Below are 18,041 nucleotides of genomic sequence, written 5' to 3' on the forward strand. Positions count from 1 at the left end.
TAGGGCTGTGTTGTATCAGGGTTGAGGGTAAACTTATGTAGAATTTAAATTATGGTTTGGAGAGAGTCTAGCAGAGGGTGACAAAATGTGGAGGGTGTTCCATAAATTGCCAATTGCTCAAATCACGAGCAAGACCTTCTGAGGGAGGATAAGGCAAGATGGCACATTTATTGATTGAGCACTTAATACACACACGCACGCACGCACGCCCCCCACATTCATACCCCAATTTCTGTTCTGCACTGGTATATGTTACCAGTCTTAGTGCTCAGATCAACTCGGTGGCCAGCCAAGATGATCACAAGTAGGAGCCGGGCTTCTGGCAGTCTGTCTTGTCAGATGAACTGATGCGCCAGGATGACATGCAGAACAAGACCCAAAATCAATATGTCTCGCCCCATCTTTTATAGCCTTGTCAGTTCACCCAGTCCTCTGGGCTTCTGCTGGGTTATCAATGTGTTCTTCCTTGAAGGTCAGTTGCTGTTGTTCTGTTGCTGTTTTGGGGTGGATTTTTCTTGTTTTTGTCTTTTATCTGTCTGCATTCTTCAGCCAGTCACCATCTGATGTTTTCCTTTTCCACAAACATACTCTCACCCATTCTCTCACACATACAACATACAAAGGTCGAGCACTTTGTCAAGATTCAGAGCAATACAAAATGGAGTTTCTTAAGGCAATGCAAAACTCATGAAAATATATAAGATTAAAAGCAATAGGCAAAAAGTCTATTTGTATAACAAGAGGGCTGGCGGACATGATTTATGAGGCAAGACTGGGGGAACTGAACTTATTAGGCTAGAGAAGAGGAGACTGAGAGGAGGCTTAATAGCAGTCTTCAGCTTCCTGGAGTGGGGTTCAAAAGAGGATGAAGCTGAACTGTTCTCAGTAGTGGCAGATGACAGAACAAGGAGCAATGGTCTCAGGTTGCAGTAAGGGACTTTTAGGTTAGATATTAGGAAGAAATTTTTTGCTAGGAAGGTAGTAAAGCAAAGGAACAGGTTACCCAGAGAGGTGGTGGAAGCTCCATCCTTGGAGGTTTTCAAAATCCGGCTGAACAAATCCCTGGCTGGGATGATCTAGTTGGGGTTGGTCCTGCTTTGAGCAGGGGGTTGGACTTGACGACCTACTGAGGTCCCTTCCTGCCTTGGGTCCTATGATTCCTGCTTCAGGGAGAGGACTAGATGATCTCTGGAGTCCCTTCCAGCCCTGCTTCTCTAGGATTCATACACTGTGTAGCCACTCCCTTATTTGCAGATGAAAATGTATACACTCTGAGTACATTGCCTTCAGAGACCCTGCTCAGAGTGTTTAAGTTAAATAGCTTCTTAGATATTCTCAGGGTAGGTGCAATCATGTAGCTTTTGTGGTTTGAGCTAAAAGAGTGCTAGTGCCTGAGACGGAAGCAATGGTGAAAACTTAGCCAGATATTAAATGTTAGGTCTGATTATCTAAAGGAATTCAGGTAAGGAACTGAGTTTTAAGATGACCATGTCTTTTTAATCACACTCAGCAGATACTCAGAAAAATCACTCATATAAGCAACTACTATGTTTTTATATAAGCCACACTTTTTTTTGGAGCAGCAACATGCTTAATCTACAGGATTAGTACAGTCCTTTTCCTTCACTACCATGCATTCTAGGCTGATGTTCAGCTCATGCCCTTTCACTCCATCTCATCACCAGAGGAGGCCAGCTGGTTTCATGTTCTTTGCTATGCATCTCTCCTTTCCCTTGTGGGTTAAAACAGTCTGATTGTAAGGGGGAAGGGAAAGGCACTTCCCAAGTTCTGACCAAATAAAGGCAGGGGGCTGCCCTGCTCCCTGCCTGTTTTGACTTGGACCCACCAGATTTCAAGCCCAGACTGGAGCCCTTCATGTTATACACGGGAGCCAGACTGCCTTTCTGGTGTGTTGTTCCCGGCTTAAAGAGAGATGCCCGGGGGAGGAGAAACACAGGCCCTTTAGGAGGAGCTTGTATGTCCCAAGTTCACCTAATATATTTTCACAGCAGCTCTCACTTTTTTCCGTTAGCTCATCTTCTCCCTGACCACATCACCAATGCAATCAATCAAGGCAGCTCCCTGCCTCTTTTCTTTTAGTCCTTCAGGGCACAGCTCGGGGTGGTTGGGGTTTTTTTGGGGGGGGAGGTTCCCACTTCCCCCCCTTTCTGGGGGCAAATCTCTTGCCCAGAGCAGCGTGGAAAGTCCTCGCTCTTCAGGAGGCTGCCGGGCTTGTGGGCATCCGCCGGCAAAGGTTGCCAGCCATGTCCGAGTCAGATGAAGGGAAGCAGTTCGGCTACATCATGGAGTTGATAGAAAAAGGCAAGGTAAGGACCCGGCCGCCGCTGCCGCCGCGAGCGAGCGAGGGAGGGAGGCTGCTGCGGCGGGATCCGCGGGCGGGGAGGGGGAGGCGGGCACGAAGTAGCCCCAGGCAGGACACCCATTCCCAACCCCCTCCCCCCCCCGATTTGCGGCTCTGCTTTCTGCTCCCGTCCCCGCGTCCCGTCTGACTTGGTCTGTCTCCTACTCCCTGCCCGACCTGCTCTCTGCTCCCCGCCGTGTCCCCCGTCTGACTTGCTGCTCTGCCCCTGCCCGATCCCCTGCTCTGCTTGCTGCTCCCTGCCCCGTGTCCCCCGCCCGACTTCTCGTTCCGTCTTCTGCTCCTTGTCCGATCTGCTACTCTGCTTTCTGCTCCCCACCCCGTGCCCCCGTCTGACTTGCTGCGCTGCCTTCTGCTCCTGCCCTACATTCCCTGTCCCACTTTTTTACCTTCTGCTCTCTGCCAGATCTGCTATTCTGCCTTCTGCTCCCTGCCCTGTTTTCCCTGTCCAGCTTCTTTACTTTCTGCTCCCTGCCAGATCTGCTACTCTGCTTTCTGCTCCCTGTTCCATGTCCCCTGTTTGGCTTGCTCTGCTTACTGTTCCCTGTCTACTCTGCTGCTCTGCCTCCTGCTCCCTCCCTGATCTGCTGCTCTGCTTCCTGCCCTGGCCTCCCCGCCTGTCCACTCAGTGATCTGCCGTGCTCTGCCCATGCCACTTGTGACACACATGCTGCAGGCTGTCGCCCCCCTCATTAGACCATACACCCCAGGATTCATGAAGCAGCTCTATCTCTGGTGCTTCTGTTGTCTTTAATCCTTCTGAGATGAGCATCTTGCCACAAACGTGGGACTAGTCCCATTGCATGCAGTGCCTGTGGCTATACTGGGGAGAAGGTGTGCACTGACAGCCTAGTACTGACAAAACACCCTGCAGCTTTAAAACTTTTGCCAGATGACATTAAACCCCTATTGGCATTTCCCTTGCATAGCTAATGTGTAAAGTTACACCCAGCCTGTCTATGCTGGGATTTTAATGTGCAGTTAGAAAGCAGCATGGTTTCTAGCATAGATGCATACATTTTTGCAAAACTGGGGCCTGGGTCATTAATGGGAATAAATTAAGTTACCTGGGCTGTTCAACATTCAGAATGATCCTGGGATTGAGCCAGTTGTAGTGCTGCATGCAGTACCTTAGCCTGAAGACTAGAAACACGGGGAAGTGCTGAGGCAGAAGGCAGGGTAGAGGTGCACCTTGTAGACTAAGTAAATCAGAGATGCATAAGTTTCATGAATCCAGGGTCACTTTATGGTGATCTCGCTTCAGTTCTTTGTGCATCACTTCATGACGAAGTGAGCTTGGGCTCATGAAAGCTTACGCATCTCTGATTTACTTAGTCTATAAGGTGCATCTTTATCCTGCCTTCTGCCTGACTTCACACTAACACAGCTTCCTCTCCGCTCATGGAAGAGTCCAGAGACATTCTCATTTCTATGGAAAAGAGAGGCACAAAGAAGAGTTAATTTTTAGTACTCTGAAGCAAAAAGGTGTTAAAAATCTCTTTGGAAGAAAAGTTGTTGTAATGATTATAACAGGAGACTGCTGGGCCTCTTGGACTCTATTCTTAGCTCTGTCATTGATTCTCTGTGATTTTTGGACCGTTCACTTCACTTGTATGCTTCAGAGGCTGACTGGTATTTGTCCTGCACTTTGAAATCTTCAGCTGAAAAGTGACATTTTTAAGCTTGAGGTAGAGAGAAAAGTCTAGCATTTGGTGGCTTTATCTCTTGCCTGTACTCCAGAGTGTTGCAATGCTAAATTAGAGTTACAAAATGTGCTAGGGTAGAAACAAATACTGGCAACGTGATATTAAATATTTTCTTTTTTTATCCATGGTTGCTGTGGCTGAGGATACTGCTCTAATGAAAACACTGCTGTCTAACAGGAAATGATTCAGGACTTGCAGAGACATTTTGGGGAAATAATGGTGTCTGCATCTTTTAAAGTAAAAAAAATAAGGAATCCAACTCCTTTTTTCATATTAGTAAAGGCTGATGGCTTTTTAAACCTTTTTATCTGACTTATTTTCCTGAGAAGGTTATGCTATGGTTTGTGAGAGCTCTAAAAACCTGAAATACACCCTGTACTTTAGATTAGGAAAGGGATTATTTAAGGCACTCTTCCTCTTTCTATTTCTGTTCTTAAGGCATAATGAGGTCTTTGTGCATGCTCAAATGTGGGTTTGTTTCATTTTTGGCTTAGTCAAAGTTGCCCGCCTTGTATTGCTTTTCTCTTTACTTCTCCTGGTAAACTATTGAAAATTTGGAAATAATAATGGCTGTAATGATACATTGTCTGGAAAAAAAGACTAGTAATTCTGAATATTACTAATGCCTCACTCTGAATAAGTGTTCTGAATAGAAGGCTAGGTCAGGGTGAGGGAAATGTTCTCGTCTGAGGAGCTGTTTCTGCTTACTAGTTAGCACTGCCATTCCTGCTGGACAGGATTCAAGTTTGTGGCTCATAAAGAGATGCCTGAAGACAAATTTTTGCTGCTGTCATGGGCCCCATTGCTCTAAATGATAGGCATAAAAACTGTTTCCAAAGATTGCAATCACTTCTTGCCCCACAATAAAACAATGGGTTTTATTTCCAGCTCTTCCATCACAAATAATTGTTCTGAGCTGGTAATAAGTACCAAACTTTCCTTTATTACCTCTCTTTAGTAAAACATACACCAGTAAGGTAGCGTGAGGAATGGCTAGCATAGAAAGTTAGCATTGGAAGGGACCTCAGGAGGTCATCTAGTCTAACACCCTGCACAAAGCAGAACCATCCCCAATTAGATTATTCCAGCCAAAACTTTGTCTAGCCAGGTTTTGAAAACCCCCAAGGATGGAGTTTTCACCACCTCTCCAGGTAACCTGTTCCAGTATTTTACTACCCTCCTAGTGAGAAAATTCTTCCTAGTATCTAACCTAAACTTCCCTTGCTGCAATTTGAGACCATTGCTCCTTGTTCTGTCATCTGCCAACACTGAAAACAGTCCAGTTCCATCCTGTTTCAACTCCTCCCCCTCAGGTAGTTGAAGTCTGCTAGTAAATCCCCTCTTTGTCTTCTCTTGTCAAGACTAAATAAGCTCAGTTCCCTCAGTCTTTTCTCATAAATCATGTCCTTCAGGCCCCTCACCATTTTTGTTGTCCTCTGGACTCTCTCCAGTTTGTCCACGTCCTTTCTGTAGGGGTCTCAAAACTAACCACAGTCAACTCCAGATGTGGCCTCACCGGTGCAAAATAGGGGGGAATGATCACTTCCCTTGACATCATATGTGATGCATGGGAGAGGCATGGGGTGGGGGGTACATGCCCCTCCCCCCTGAGATTGGCTGCTGCTGAAGCTGTTGCTGGCTTCTGTGGGAAGTCGCTGTGGGCCCCCGGCAGCTGTGGGCAGTTCCCGCTCACTGCTTGCTGCTGCCAACAGTGTGGATGGTGGCTGCGGGTGGTCTCTGCCCACTGCCTCCTGCTTGCCAACCCCCGTCCCCCCTTGCTGCCGAGACTGCTGTGGCTGCCTGCAGGAGGTCCCCACTTGGCTCACCCTCACTGCCGATGTCACTTCAGCCACCTGTAAGCAGTCCCCATTCACTGCCACCATGTCCCCTGCTGCCGACACCACTGCCACCGCTGCTGCCTGCATGCAGTCGCTGTGACCCACCAGCCTCCAAGGGCATGTGCTGTTCATGCTTGAACTACTGGAAACACACCTATCAATGTAGCCCAGTATGCCATTAGCCTTCTTGGCAACAAGGGCACACTGCTGGCTTAGATTCAGCTTATTGTCCACTGTAACTCCCAAGTCCTTTTCTGCAGAGCTGCTTCCCAGCCAGTCAGCCCCCAGCTTGTGCAGGTGCATGGGATTGCTCCATCCTAAGCGCAGGACTTTGCACTTACCCTTGTTGAACCTCATGAGGTGCTTTTTGACCCAATCCTCCCATTTGTCTAACTCACTCTGAATCCTAGCCCTACCTCCAGCATATTTGCTACTCCCCACAGCTTGGTGTTGTCTGCAAACTTGCTGATATCAAATGTTAAACTTGGCGACTGATTTCCAAGAATGACATAAGGGCTAGGGACAGACAATCAAAAAGCCTGAAGCTGAATTGATTCAGGCTTTGCAGGTTTCTGTAAACTACTTAGACTGAACTGATAAGAAAGTGAAGTCATGCTTGCTTTTCAAAAGTGGAAGGGAGACAGGCCCCTGCAGTGGTCCACACCGGGAGACAGGCCCCTGCAGTGGTCCACACCAGGAGCCAGGGCATGCTAGAACTCACCTCCCAGTCTGGTGGCTAGTGGGGAGATGGATGACTTCCCCAGTCATGCTCCCTCTTTAGCCTCCAGTCAGCTGAGGAGGGGGCATGGGGGAAACCTCCCCATCAGACCTCCAGCCAGGCTCTCCCTAGCACTGGGGAAGGGGGAAGAGGGAAACCCACAGTAGAGTGTTTCTCCCTCTCTCCCCATGCCTGGATCCGGTCTCCCTAGCCATCCCCCCTCCTCAATCTGGGCTGGCTGAGGAGGGGATGTGGGGGGAACCTCTTCACTCTGCCTGGCATTGGACCCCCAGCAGGGTGATTCTTTCCTCCTCCCCCCACACAGAGCCAGGAGCTGGGCTGATTACCTGGTTGTGCCCCCTCCTTGGCCAGCAGGCTGGCTGAGAAGGGAGTTGGGGGGGGGATGCCTCCCCCCAGCTCTGGACCCCCAGCTGGGCTGTGTCAGGTGCAGGGGGGGGAGTCCTCAGTGGGGCTGTTTTTACCATCTTCCTCCTCAGCTGGGCTGCCCACTGCGGAGGGGGCATGGCCTGGTGATCAGCTTAGCTCCCAGCTGCGGGGAAGCCTGCAGTGAGGGCTTTACTCCCCCACCTGAGCTGGGAGCCATCCTGATCACCCAGTCATGCCCCCTGCTTGGCTGGCAGGCCGGCTGAGGAGGGAGTTGGAGGGAAAAAGCCTCCCCTCACCCCCCACTGCCCCAACTTTGGATTTGTATCCAGGCTGTGCCCAGCACAGGGGTGGGAAGCCCATAATGGGGGCTGTTCCCCTCCCCACTCCCTCCTCAGCTGGCCCACTGGCTGGGGAAAGGGCATGGCTGGGTAATTGCCCTGGCTTCTGACTCAGGTTGGACTGTGGCAGGGGCAATGTGTAGGGGGTGCACATGGTTGCACATGCACCCCCTGAGCAAGGCAGTGCACCCTCTGTAAAAAGGCGCCGCCGACAGTGTCAGCAGTGCTTGCGGGTGGTTGCCACTCATCATCCTGCTGCCAACACCGCCAGTGGCATCTGTGGGCAGTCCACGATCACCCCAGGCCACTGCCACTGCTGCCAGCGGCACCTGTGGGTGATCGCCGACCCCTGGCTTGTACTCACCATGCCCCCAACCACTGACAGTGCTGGCACCATCTGCAGGAGTTCCTAGCTTACCACTGCTGTGCTCCCGCTGTTGCCACTGTGCTCCCACCACCACCAACAGCACAACCATTCCCCCCCAGCCACCGGGGGCACACACCATTCATGGACTGTGGGCTTCTGTGCAGCTAGGAATGGGGCTGATCACCTGCTGGTATTTGCTCCCCAGCCAGCAGGCTGGCTAAGGAGGGAGTGGGGAGAAAAAACGGCAGCCTCCTCCCTTTCTGTCTCCCACCCCAATTCCAGATGCTTGCTGTCGTCCCAGAAACTGCTGAGTGAGCACAGCCCCTGGCACCACTGCTATTCATGGGAGCTGGCTCAGGGGGACAGAGCATTGGCTGCCCAGTACCTCCTGTGCAGAGCTACAGCCTGGGGCCCTGCCACCCCCAGCAGCTGAAGCCAGGGGTGGGGGGAATGCCCACTCTGTGCCCAGCAGAGGGGGGAAGCTGGTAGTGGGGGCTTTACTCCCCTGCCCCAGATGGGAGCTTGTTGATTTCCTGGCTGAGACGGGGGTGAGGAAATACACCCCACTCCTGGCTGCTGGGGATGGAAAAATCCCTGTTGGTACCTGGGGGCTGGACTAGTCCTGCTCTGTTGGAACAGAGAGCACAGCTCAGGGGTGCAGAGCATGCTGGGATGCTGGGGGACTTTTATTTAACTTAAACCAGGAAGGTGTTTGGGACCGAATTCCCATAAAACAGTTTGACCCAAGTCTGATACTATATTCAAGCGGGTTTATCTCAAACCAGTTTTAGCCATTTTGAAAGTGAAGACTAGGCTATCCCCAACTAGACCAGTGTTATGTGCACTGAACTTCTGTTCTGGCACAGGTTTAAACCAGTTTCTGATCACTTGAACCAGTTTATGTGTAACTTCTGTCCCTAGTGAACGTGCATCTCAAGAATGCTGTTCTGGATTCCTTATACATTTGGTCCCAAACCACACTTGACAAGGCCGTGTTATGACCCACTTGATGTTCTTTAAAAAACGGGGCTCTTTTTTCTGCATATTCAGAAATTTCTATTTGCAAGGTTTTTGTAGGGTGGTTATTGTCTCAGTTCCTTAATTAACTGCACTGGTCTCTTTCATGGTCTCTTCAAAGTCTTAGGTTTCAGGCCTCTAAACCCTTATATTTCTCAGGGTGTGAAGCACTTTTTCCCCCCCTCTAGATCGTGTTTTGAAACTACTGCCCTCTTTCTGGTCATTCTTACTTTCCCAAAGGATTTAAGTTCAGCACCTGCAACTCATCTTTCTCAGGGACTACGGCAAGGCTAGGTTACCTGCAGATGCTATGCTGACACAGCTGCTATACCAGCAAAGCCTCCTGCTGGAGACAGATCTTATACTAGCAAAAGTCCTTTTTATGGGAGTAGTTAAATCAAGTCCCCAAATGACATAAGCGATACCAGCAGCTGGTGGGGGTAAGTGACTTTTTTTTCACTGTGATCCTAATCAACATCATTATGCTAGCCAGCCTTTGTAGTGTAGACCTGGCCAGTGTTAACTAGTGATCAGCCACCTTTCACGTAGTAAAGAACTGTTTATTTAGAGCCAAAGCACTAGTGAAAACATGTAATAAAATATAAGCAGCTTTCATGCATACCTACATATCCACCTAGAATCCTGGCAGCTACAGTACACAAATATATCCAGCAAGTGACCCTTCTCTGAGATCGCTACCCTCCCTTTATAGTTTTACTTCTTTGTCAGGCCTCTTAAATCAAAGGAAATCACTACTCACTATTTCCCCCAGGGAATGAGACTGCCACAAACTTGTTATCTTCATTAGTGATTTACATTAATTACCCCCTAGAGACAGCAGTTCCTACAAGAAACCCACTCACTGAACCAGGAACACAAAGGGCCCATGTAACACTAATAGCCTTGATGCAGTAGTCTTTGAATTTTCCATGTGCTCATAGCATCTGTCACATCTTGATGTAACCGTCTCTGGAATATTCTGTCTTTCCAGAGCGTCTGTTACAAGCGTCCCTATAGCTGTGTAGCATCTGAGTGCCCTATGATACCCAACTGAAGTAGTATAAGCATTGTCCCTCTTTTACAGAAAAGGAGGAGGAGGCTGGGAAGAGGAGACTTCCATCGATTTCCTGAGTTACAGGCCAAATCTTAAGCAAAAGTACATTTTTCCTTGCCAGTGATAGTATCAATTTTCTTTCATTCTGCTCCCTAATTCCTATAGGCCAGGGACAGAAGTTACACATAAACTGGTTAAGTGATCAGAAGGCAGTTTAAACCTGTAACAGGACAGAAGTTCAGTGCACATAAATCACTTTCAAAATGGCCCAACCTGGTTTAAGATAAACGTGGTTGAATGTAGTACCAGACTTAACTCACTGATGTCTGTTGTCCCAGGGTTCCTTTTACCAGAGACTCCCAAAGATTGACACAGCCCCTCATCCGATTTGGTATCAAGTGAACTTTATTAGTAACTCCTAGGCTTATTACAAAATAATCATCCTTGCAATATGACCTGGCAAGTGGTTCCTTAGATGTTACAACAGTGACCTTCGGTGGTACCAGCCTCAGATCCTCTGCAGGATGTGTGGGATGTTAGTTTCTGGTTTTCCTGTTACTCAAAGCAAGAAGTCCAAGGCTGTTCCTGTCTTCCCAGGGTGGCAACACAAACACACAATGTCTCTTTGTCCACTACTTCTGTAACTTTCTCATCTCAAACTGTCCAATCCTCAAGTTTCTTACCTCATCTTTTTAGATAAGGTGCTCCAATCCTATTCCATTTTTGGGTTTCTTTCCTTTTAGGGAAAGTACTGTACCTGGTTATCCCACCATACCAATCACAGCACTCATTTTTCCCAGTGCCTTATAAGGCACTCTGTACAATTTAATTGCTTAGTTCAGGGAAGGCCTAAAGTTATGCTAAGACCCTGAGCATAACTCAGTTTGCCCACTACAATGTCAAGCCAGTTTATAGAACTTCTGTCCCAGACCCCTTTCTGGTTTAAGTTAAATCAGAGTCTCCCAGCAGCTGCCCCTGGTGCTGGAATGGCAAGGGGGTTGGGGATCCTGATAGGGGCTGCTCCACCCCAACTAGGCGGACCCCAACTCCCCTCTTTGCTTTAGGGGCCATCCTGGGCTGGCATCTGGCCAGGGGCCAGGGTCTGGCCATGATCCCTCCCCAAAAAAGTCTGGTAATGGCTGCTTCCCTCCTCCTCCAGGCAGACCCTGGCTGGAGTCCCTGCAGGCCAGGGTGGGGGTTTAAACCCCTCCCCAATCATACTCAGGCCTGCCAGGGCCTGGCCATGCCTCCCTCTGCCCCCTCGGCCACTGCAGAAGGGAAGGGAAGGCTGCTCTAGTGTCCCCTGGCTCCATGCCTGGGCCACTGCAGGCATATGACTGCATTGCTGGAATCAAAAGTAAACGTCTATTCACTTGCTTGCCGGTTCAATCTACACAGGTTAAATTAACCTGCAAAAATTGAATCAATTCAGGCTCAGGCTTTTTGAATGTCTGTACGTAGCCAGAATGCCCCTTTCACAATAGCCAAACATGAAAATACTGTATTTAAAAAAAATGCTTCTCTAAGCCTGTTCACAAACTTGTCCTCTATTTATAGACCACTGTTTTATTTTTGTTCAGAATATGGCTTAAAATTAACTTGGCTCTTTCTGCAGCAGCAGTAACTTCAATGTATGTGCAGAACCATATGATATGGAACCATATTTGTGCATGATGGCATTTGTTTCAATTGAACAGCAGAGCCAATGTTTTGCATAGTTTTCTAAAACAAAATTGTAAAACAGTAAGAATTTAAGAGTCATTTTAGCTTAGCTGTAAATATTTTTGCTATATATGATTTTGCTGTTCAAAGAAGGGTCACAACATTCACAGTTATCTTGAGCAATTCTTCAATCTTTTCAAATGACTCCTTCTCACTCTATTTTGTCTTTCTGCCTAAACCCAGAACAATCAAGTTTTACAGAGATCTTGGGATTCAAAAAAAATAACATTTAAAAACATCACTTAATTCAAAGGATTTAAAATAAAGAATATATGTGTATATATATGGAATATATAGTGTGCATGTATGTGAGTGCACAGGTGCGCTTAAATTAAAGAAAAACCTCTTTGTCTGTCTTCTCATCTTTCAAAGCACCTGTTCAAAGCCATTTGCCAGCTGAAGAATAAATATTCAGTTTAAAAAGATTAAGATAAAAACTTCTATATCTTTGAGTAACATTGCACATTTCAACCCATGTATTTAGGAAGAGACCAGGAAATAAAATCTCAGGTCCATATATGGCATGGTAAATCTTACTACACTCTAAATAAAATATGTACTAATTGTCCAATGCAGCAAGGACCTCGGTATGCCCTGATTTTGAATGCTTTGAGTAGCTGGGGAAGCAAAATGCGAAACTGTTGGCTTTATGATTAGTTGGTTTACCATTACTTCCCTTGTCAAGCCACAAGACCCAAGTGATCTAGAGCCAGCTACACGCTACACCAACCTTAAGAGAAACCCCCTGCTTCTCCTATTAGGACAGCTCTCCAATCTCTGCTCCAAATATAATGCACAAGATGTTTTTTGATACAGCAACAAAAGCAAAAATAGAATAGGGAAGAGCATTGAGAATGTAGTAACCCTGCACTGAGGGGACATCCCCATGACAGTAAAAAAGCCTGGTAATAGGATGAAGGGGGGCAAAAGTGAGGACAAAAAGCTTTCCCTTCTGAATTCTACATGTTGGAAGGCCTCAGGCCTTTTCATACATACAACACCTCAGTAAGCTGAGGGGAGCAAGGTAATTAAAATTCTGTTCACACTGCAGCCAATGCAAACAGACATTCAAACAAGTTAATACCTTAATGATCAATTAAAGGATTGACTAAAAAGTCCCTGGCAAGTTGTGACAATAATGATAGTTGGCATTCGTTTGCATTCGGAGGGTGAGGGAATAAGAAGAATGGGGACATTTTGGCCTTGTCTACACTAGCAAGGGTTTTATCTAAACCAGTATAGAGCCCAATTTAATTTGTAAGTGTGGGCAGAAGGTGGGGTCAGATACTGAGAAGATACCCTTTTTGATTTAGTTAGTCTATAAAGTGCAAATGTATCCTGTCTTCTGCCTGACTTCAGATTAACATGACTAACTATCTCTGTCTGCGTTTGTATGTGTCATCTGGGACAGTTCTCTTCAGTACTGTTTCAGAGACTATGGCGATGTTGAACATCCATCTTTTTTGTTGGTAGTTATTATTTAAACCATATTACCCCAGGCCACTTGCACCCATTGTCAGTAATATGCTAGTGTGGACAAGATTGGGTCATGCTTATAAAAGACTAAATTCTTTAAATGACACACATAGAGACAAGGAATTTTGAAGATCAGAGTATAATAAAATTATTCACAAGTTTCCAAACCATTTTTCAATTCATGTTTTATTAGCCTTGTGGAAGCTATACACTGTCATTTCCCGGCCAACATGTTTTTAGTCCTTTGTGTGATGGTTTATTGCTGCAAGGTTGAATGTGAGTTCTGGCCAATTGGCACTTTGACATAAAAATATATACAAAGAATTCCTGCCATTGTCAAGTAGTTTAAAATTTAACTTGATTAGAGGGTGGCTTAGAAAGCAAACACATAAGAAAATATTTACATCTATCTATAAAAATATTAAAATACTTTCCCTTTTGTCTGGAATGTGAATATCCCTTTGCAATGCTGAAAATGCAAAATCACCACCCCGATGTTCACCATTTCCAGAAAGCATAATTTACCAGTCAAATTTCACAGCTCAGGCTCAGAGAAGCACAAAAATAATCAATGCTGAAAACCACATTACACTCTTCAGATATTTTGTTATTAATAGTTTGTGTAGAAGGTAGTACAAATACCAGTAAAGAGTTTGGGGGGAAATATAATGAGTTGTGCTTTCTTAAATAAACTGTACAAATATAAATGAAAGCTGGTAAGATGTAGGTCAGATTTAGGGTTTACTGAACTTGACAGCCCATTAACACTGATGTTTTGTCCTCAACTCAATCAGTTTTAATAAAAGTAAACTTCCTTCCACTGTATGGATTCAGGACATTGTCTTAACTTTGAATTTTCTTGTTAAGTGATTGTTTCTGCCTCCTTCTCCACCCCTCATGACCAAGTTGAATTCTACATAACCATAAATAGTATTGTTTCTATCTCTTTCCAATAAAGAAAACAATGTTATGTACAGGCTTAACTTATTTCTAACACAAACATGTTGAAAAGGGGAGAAGGTGTGTGTGTATGCACATGCAAGTGTGTGAGAGAGACAGACACAAGCACATAAAGACCATCTGGAGTTTATCTGTCTGACTACTGATACTATTACTCTGGTGGTTTCTTCCCAATTCCATAATGTTTTACTGTTCCCCTCTTTCCTAAGGTATGGATTTTTAAAAAAAATTCTATTTATTAGATTTATATTTTTTCCTATCCAAAAGGCACAGAATGGCTTATAATAACAAGACAAACACCCCACAGTTAGGAAACAGAAGTTGATTCTCCAAACACTCTCCTAAAATTTGAGAACTCAAACTCCCCCATCCCTCATCTACATTTTATGCTTTTTCTGACAAGGGCCTTGCCTTTTTTTGGTGATGGGTTTTTGTTCTAATACAAATAAATTATAATCCTTAGCATTCACAGTCTCTTAAATCTCCTGTACCTAAAGTGCTGTACCTAACATTAACTGAGATTTACATACCCTGTAGTTTTGTCTGTATTAAACATTTTGGAGGTCATTTTCCTACCAGTGGCAGCAAAAGTGGACGCTAGTTGAGAAAGGGCATTGTTTTCTTTTCCATTGTTGTCCAGACTTGTTGTTAACAGAGTGAGATAGCAGAGCAGTAAAAGCATAGGTGCCTTGTGTATCCCAGTGCTGTGAAGGCAGGACACTTTCCAGAAAGTCTAGCATGAGCACAGTCTATGCGGTATATTGCATCAATGAATGATTAGGGCACTGTTTGCAGAAGAAATGTGTGCTACTTGGATCTTTAAATCAATTTAGTTAAGCTGGTGCCAGTGCATAATGAAGACACATTCACAGTTCCAACCCCATCTTATCTTAATGTAGTTACTGACTTAAGTTAAATTGACATAAGCAAAGGTCAGACAGGATTTGTACTAGTTTAACCAGCTTAACTTTGAAATCAGTTTAGTTTAAACCAATAAACTTTTCTAGACAAAGGGAATAACACAGCAGTCGACTGGCTTTCTCAGGCCAGAGAGGGAGTTGGTAGCAGAGGCAGGATTAGAGTTTTGGAGATCTTGACTTCTGATAGTTTTGGACACAATCAATTCCATGCACTTACTGTTCTTTTACCTCTCCTCTTGCTTTCACTCCCTCTTTGTTAGTTCCTTTCCCCTTTTTGGGGAGGCTCCTTGAACTCCAGACCTTCAACTTTTAAGATTTCTCAAGATTCTAATTAAGATGAGATCACCTCCAGTGCTCTCTGCCAACTACAAAATAATCTAAAATGCCTTTCTTCATGCAAGCTTATAAATTCTTATCACAATATTAATATTGAGCTTGATACTCCCAATAGACTGCAGAAGGTTCACAGAGGAGGATTTGTGAACTAACTACCTGTTGATTGTTCCCTAGAGCAGGGGTGGCCAACCTGGGACATATGTGCTAAAAGTGGCACAGGCAACCTCTGTGTATGGCATGCAGCAGATTGCAGAGGGGCCAGGGGACACAGTGGCAGATTGGGGAGGAAGCAAAAAGCAGAACAGCAGATGGGGCAGGGGAAGGGGATCAGAGTGGCACTCAGGGAGGGGGCAGAACTCAATTTGTGGCATGCCCAATGAAAAGGTTGGCCACAACAGCCCTAGACAATATCTTGCTCCATGGAAGAAAGTTGGTGCTTCCCCATCAGAATTAGGAGGATGAAACTGAAAGCTCTGTCAGCATAACTGTTCTGTTCTCAGTTTGTGAACTAATAGCTAGGCAATCTTAAATGCTTTGCCTATTCATAAATCCCTGGCTACTTTTCAGGTCCTACATACATATATATATACATACACATACACATACACACACACACACACACATATATATATATATAATCACACACCCACCAATATTTTTTTTTGCGGGGGGGGGAGTGAAAGGTTGTTCTTTTTTTTTACTCCCAGTGCTGATGGAGCCTCAAATCTAGCTGTTTTGTTTTGTTTTTAATTGCACCCATCCCCATGTTGTCTGAGCACCCTCTGTGTTAATTAGTCTGAAAATAGCTTGCCTTGTTTATTGGAACCTTGTGCCAAGACTGCATGTCTTTTCTCCCACTATTATGACTCTCTGGGGAGAGGAAACATGCAGGGGTTTCAAAAGATTTGTGCTCTGAGAGGGTGACTGGGCTTGAGCTACTTCTCAGGTCTGGGAGGGCCATCACTGGGTGCCGAAATCTCCTTTTCTGCGAAGGAGCGAGAGAAGTTTGTAAATAAAAAAAAACAATGGTGCCAATCTGGTCAGACCAAGGGAAGCTTTAGGGCATACAAGTTGAATGTGCCAGGATGCAAACAAGCCAGGGTATACATGTCCAGCTGAGAGTAGCTATGGCAGCTGGTTAGTTTCCCTGTCTCTCTCTCCTCTCTCTCAAAATTTCCCCTCTCCCTCTTCTCTCCCCCCTGTCTTTTGTATTCAAATTTCTCTCTTCTTCTGACCCCCAGCTTTGTGCCTGTCCTTTCACAGCATCTGATGGAGTTAGCCTCTGCCCATGAAAGCTTGTGATGGATAATTGTATTAAACCAGGGGTGCTGAACCTATGGCCCACAGGCCAGATCTGGCCCCCAGTGCTGTTAGCTGGCCCATGGGGTACCCTAGGGGTCTAAAAATTGCTGGTAGGCCTGCTGCCACATTTCCGGACTTGTGGGGAGCCCTGGGCCTTGTGCACTAGATTGGGTGCCTGATCCTGGCATGTAGAGTTGGGCCCCAGGGCCCAATTGTGGCACATGGAGCACAGTCCCAGCACTTAGGCAGAGTGGGGCCAGTTCCAGCACCCAGGGACCACATCCAGGTGTGTCAGGCTGGCAGAGGCAGCATGGGGCCCACTCCTGGCACACAGGGCTTGATCTGGCCCCTGGCCCCGTACTCGCCCAATGCCACTCATCTGGGCTGTAGTGCCAAACCTTTGAGTCCCACTGGGTTAGACTAGCAGGTGCAACTCTACCCTAATCCACACAGGATGTGGCCTTGTCTGTCTCCCGTTCGTCTGAAGCAGGCAGCTGTGCTGGGCCCCAGACCTCTCAAGCTCCTGCCCCCTTCTGCAGAGGCTGGGGCAGTGACAGCTTGGCTCTGCCCACTGGATTGGGGACTTCTGCTTCACTGAAGCTGCCAGGCAATGGCAGGGTCCCCAAGGGCTGGGCACATTTGGTGGGTGGATTCTGCTTCTGTGGCTGCCCAGGGAAGATGCCCAAGTCTGGGCATGTATGAGGTGTGTGTGTAGGGTGTGAGGGTGTGTGTGTAAGGGGTATATAGGGGGTGTGTGTGTAATCTGTGTGTAGTGTGCATCTGTGGTGTGTTGTGTGTGTGCCAGATGTGTGTGTAGTGTGGGTGTTTGAGGCGCGGGGGTGTAGTGTGTGTGTGCTGTATACAGAGACAACCCAAGCAGGTGCAGGGCCTGGGGCAAATCAGCCCATGCAGGGTCCTGTCCCCACTCCCATCCCATGTGGCCAGGCCCAAAGACGCTGCTGGTGCCATCAGCAGCGTTGGTGTCAGCAGCAGGTGAGGAAGGGTTGCCCCAGTTAGCGCCCCCCAGGGATGGCTCTGGCCGTACAATGTGTGTAGTGTGCATGTGGGTGTGGAGTGAGGGTGTGTGCAATGTGTGTAGTGTGTGTGTATAGTAAGTCTGTGGCATGTGTGTCGGATACATTTGTATTGTGGGTGTTTAAAGTGTAGATGTGTAGTATGTGTGTGGTGCGTGTGGGTGTGTAGCGGGGGTGTGTAATGCATGTATATGTAGGTGTGTAGTGTGTGGTATGTAGTGTGTGTCATGTGTATGTAGGGTGGGTGTTTAATAGACGTGGGTATGTCATTTGTGTAGTGTGTGTCTGGTGTGGTGTGGGGGTGTGAAATGCGTGTCGTGTGTAGCGTGTATCTGTGGTATGTCGTGTGTGGTAAGCGCGTCAGATGGGTGCGTAGTGTGGGTGCGGTGTGTGCTGGGTGTGGTGTGTGCGGCGCGCGTGTAACGAGTGCAACGTGTGCGCGCGGAGGGCGGCCCCGGCCGGGTCCTGCTGGACAGCTCCGCGCCT

The 18,041-nt window shown here is 46.8% G+C and overlaps 1 protein-coding gene across 1 annotated transcript in view; it reads left to right on the forward strand.

Moving 5' to 3' along the window:
• The first annotated feature begins 1,837 nt into the window (after positions 1–1,837).
• The window catches only part of TRIM36 (tripartite motif containing 36), a 51,483-nt gene continuing 35,279 nt past the window's right edge, over positions 1,838–18,041 (forward strand). The window contains exon 1 of the mRNA XM_019555323.1: positions 1,838–2,327. Coding sequence (XP_019410868.1) covers positions 2,265–2,327 — 63 coding nt within the window. The 5' untranslated portion in view covers positions 1,838–2,264. The remainder of the gene's footprint in view (positions 2,328–18,041) is intronic.

This window comes from Crocodylus porosus, unplaced genomic scaffold (assembly GCF_001723895.1).
Source record: "Crocodylus porosus isolate Cpor-Errol unplaced genomic scaffold, CroPor_comp1, whole genome shotgun sequence".
Classification (NCBI taxonomy): domain Eukaryota; kingdom Metazoa; phylum Chordata; order Crocodylia; family Crocodylidae; genus Crocodylus; species Crocodylus porosus.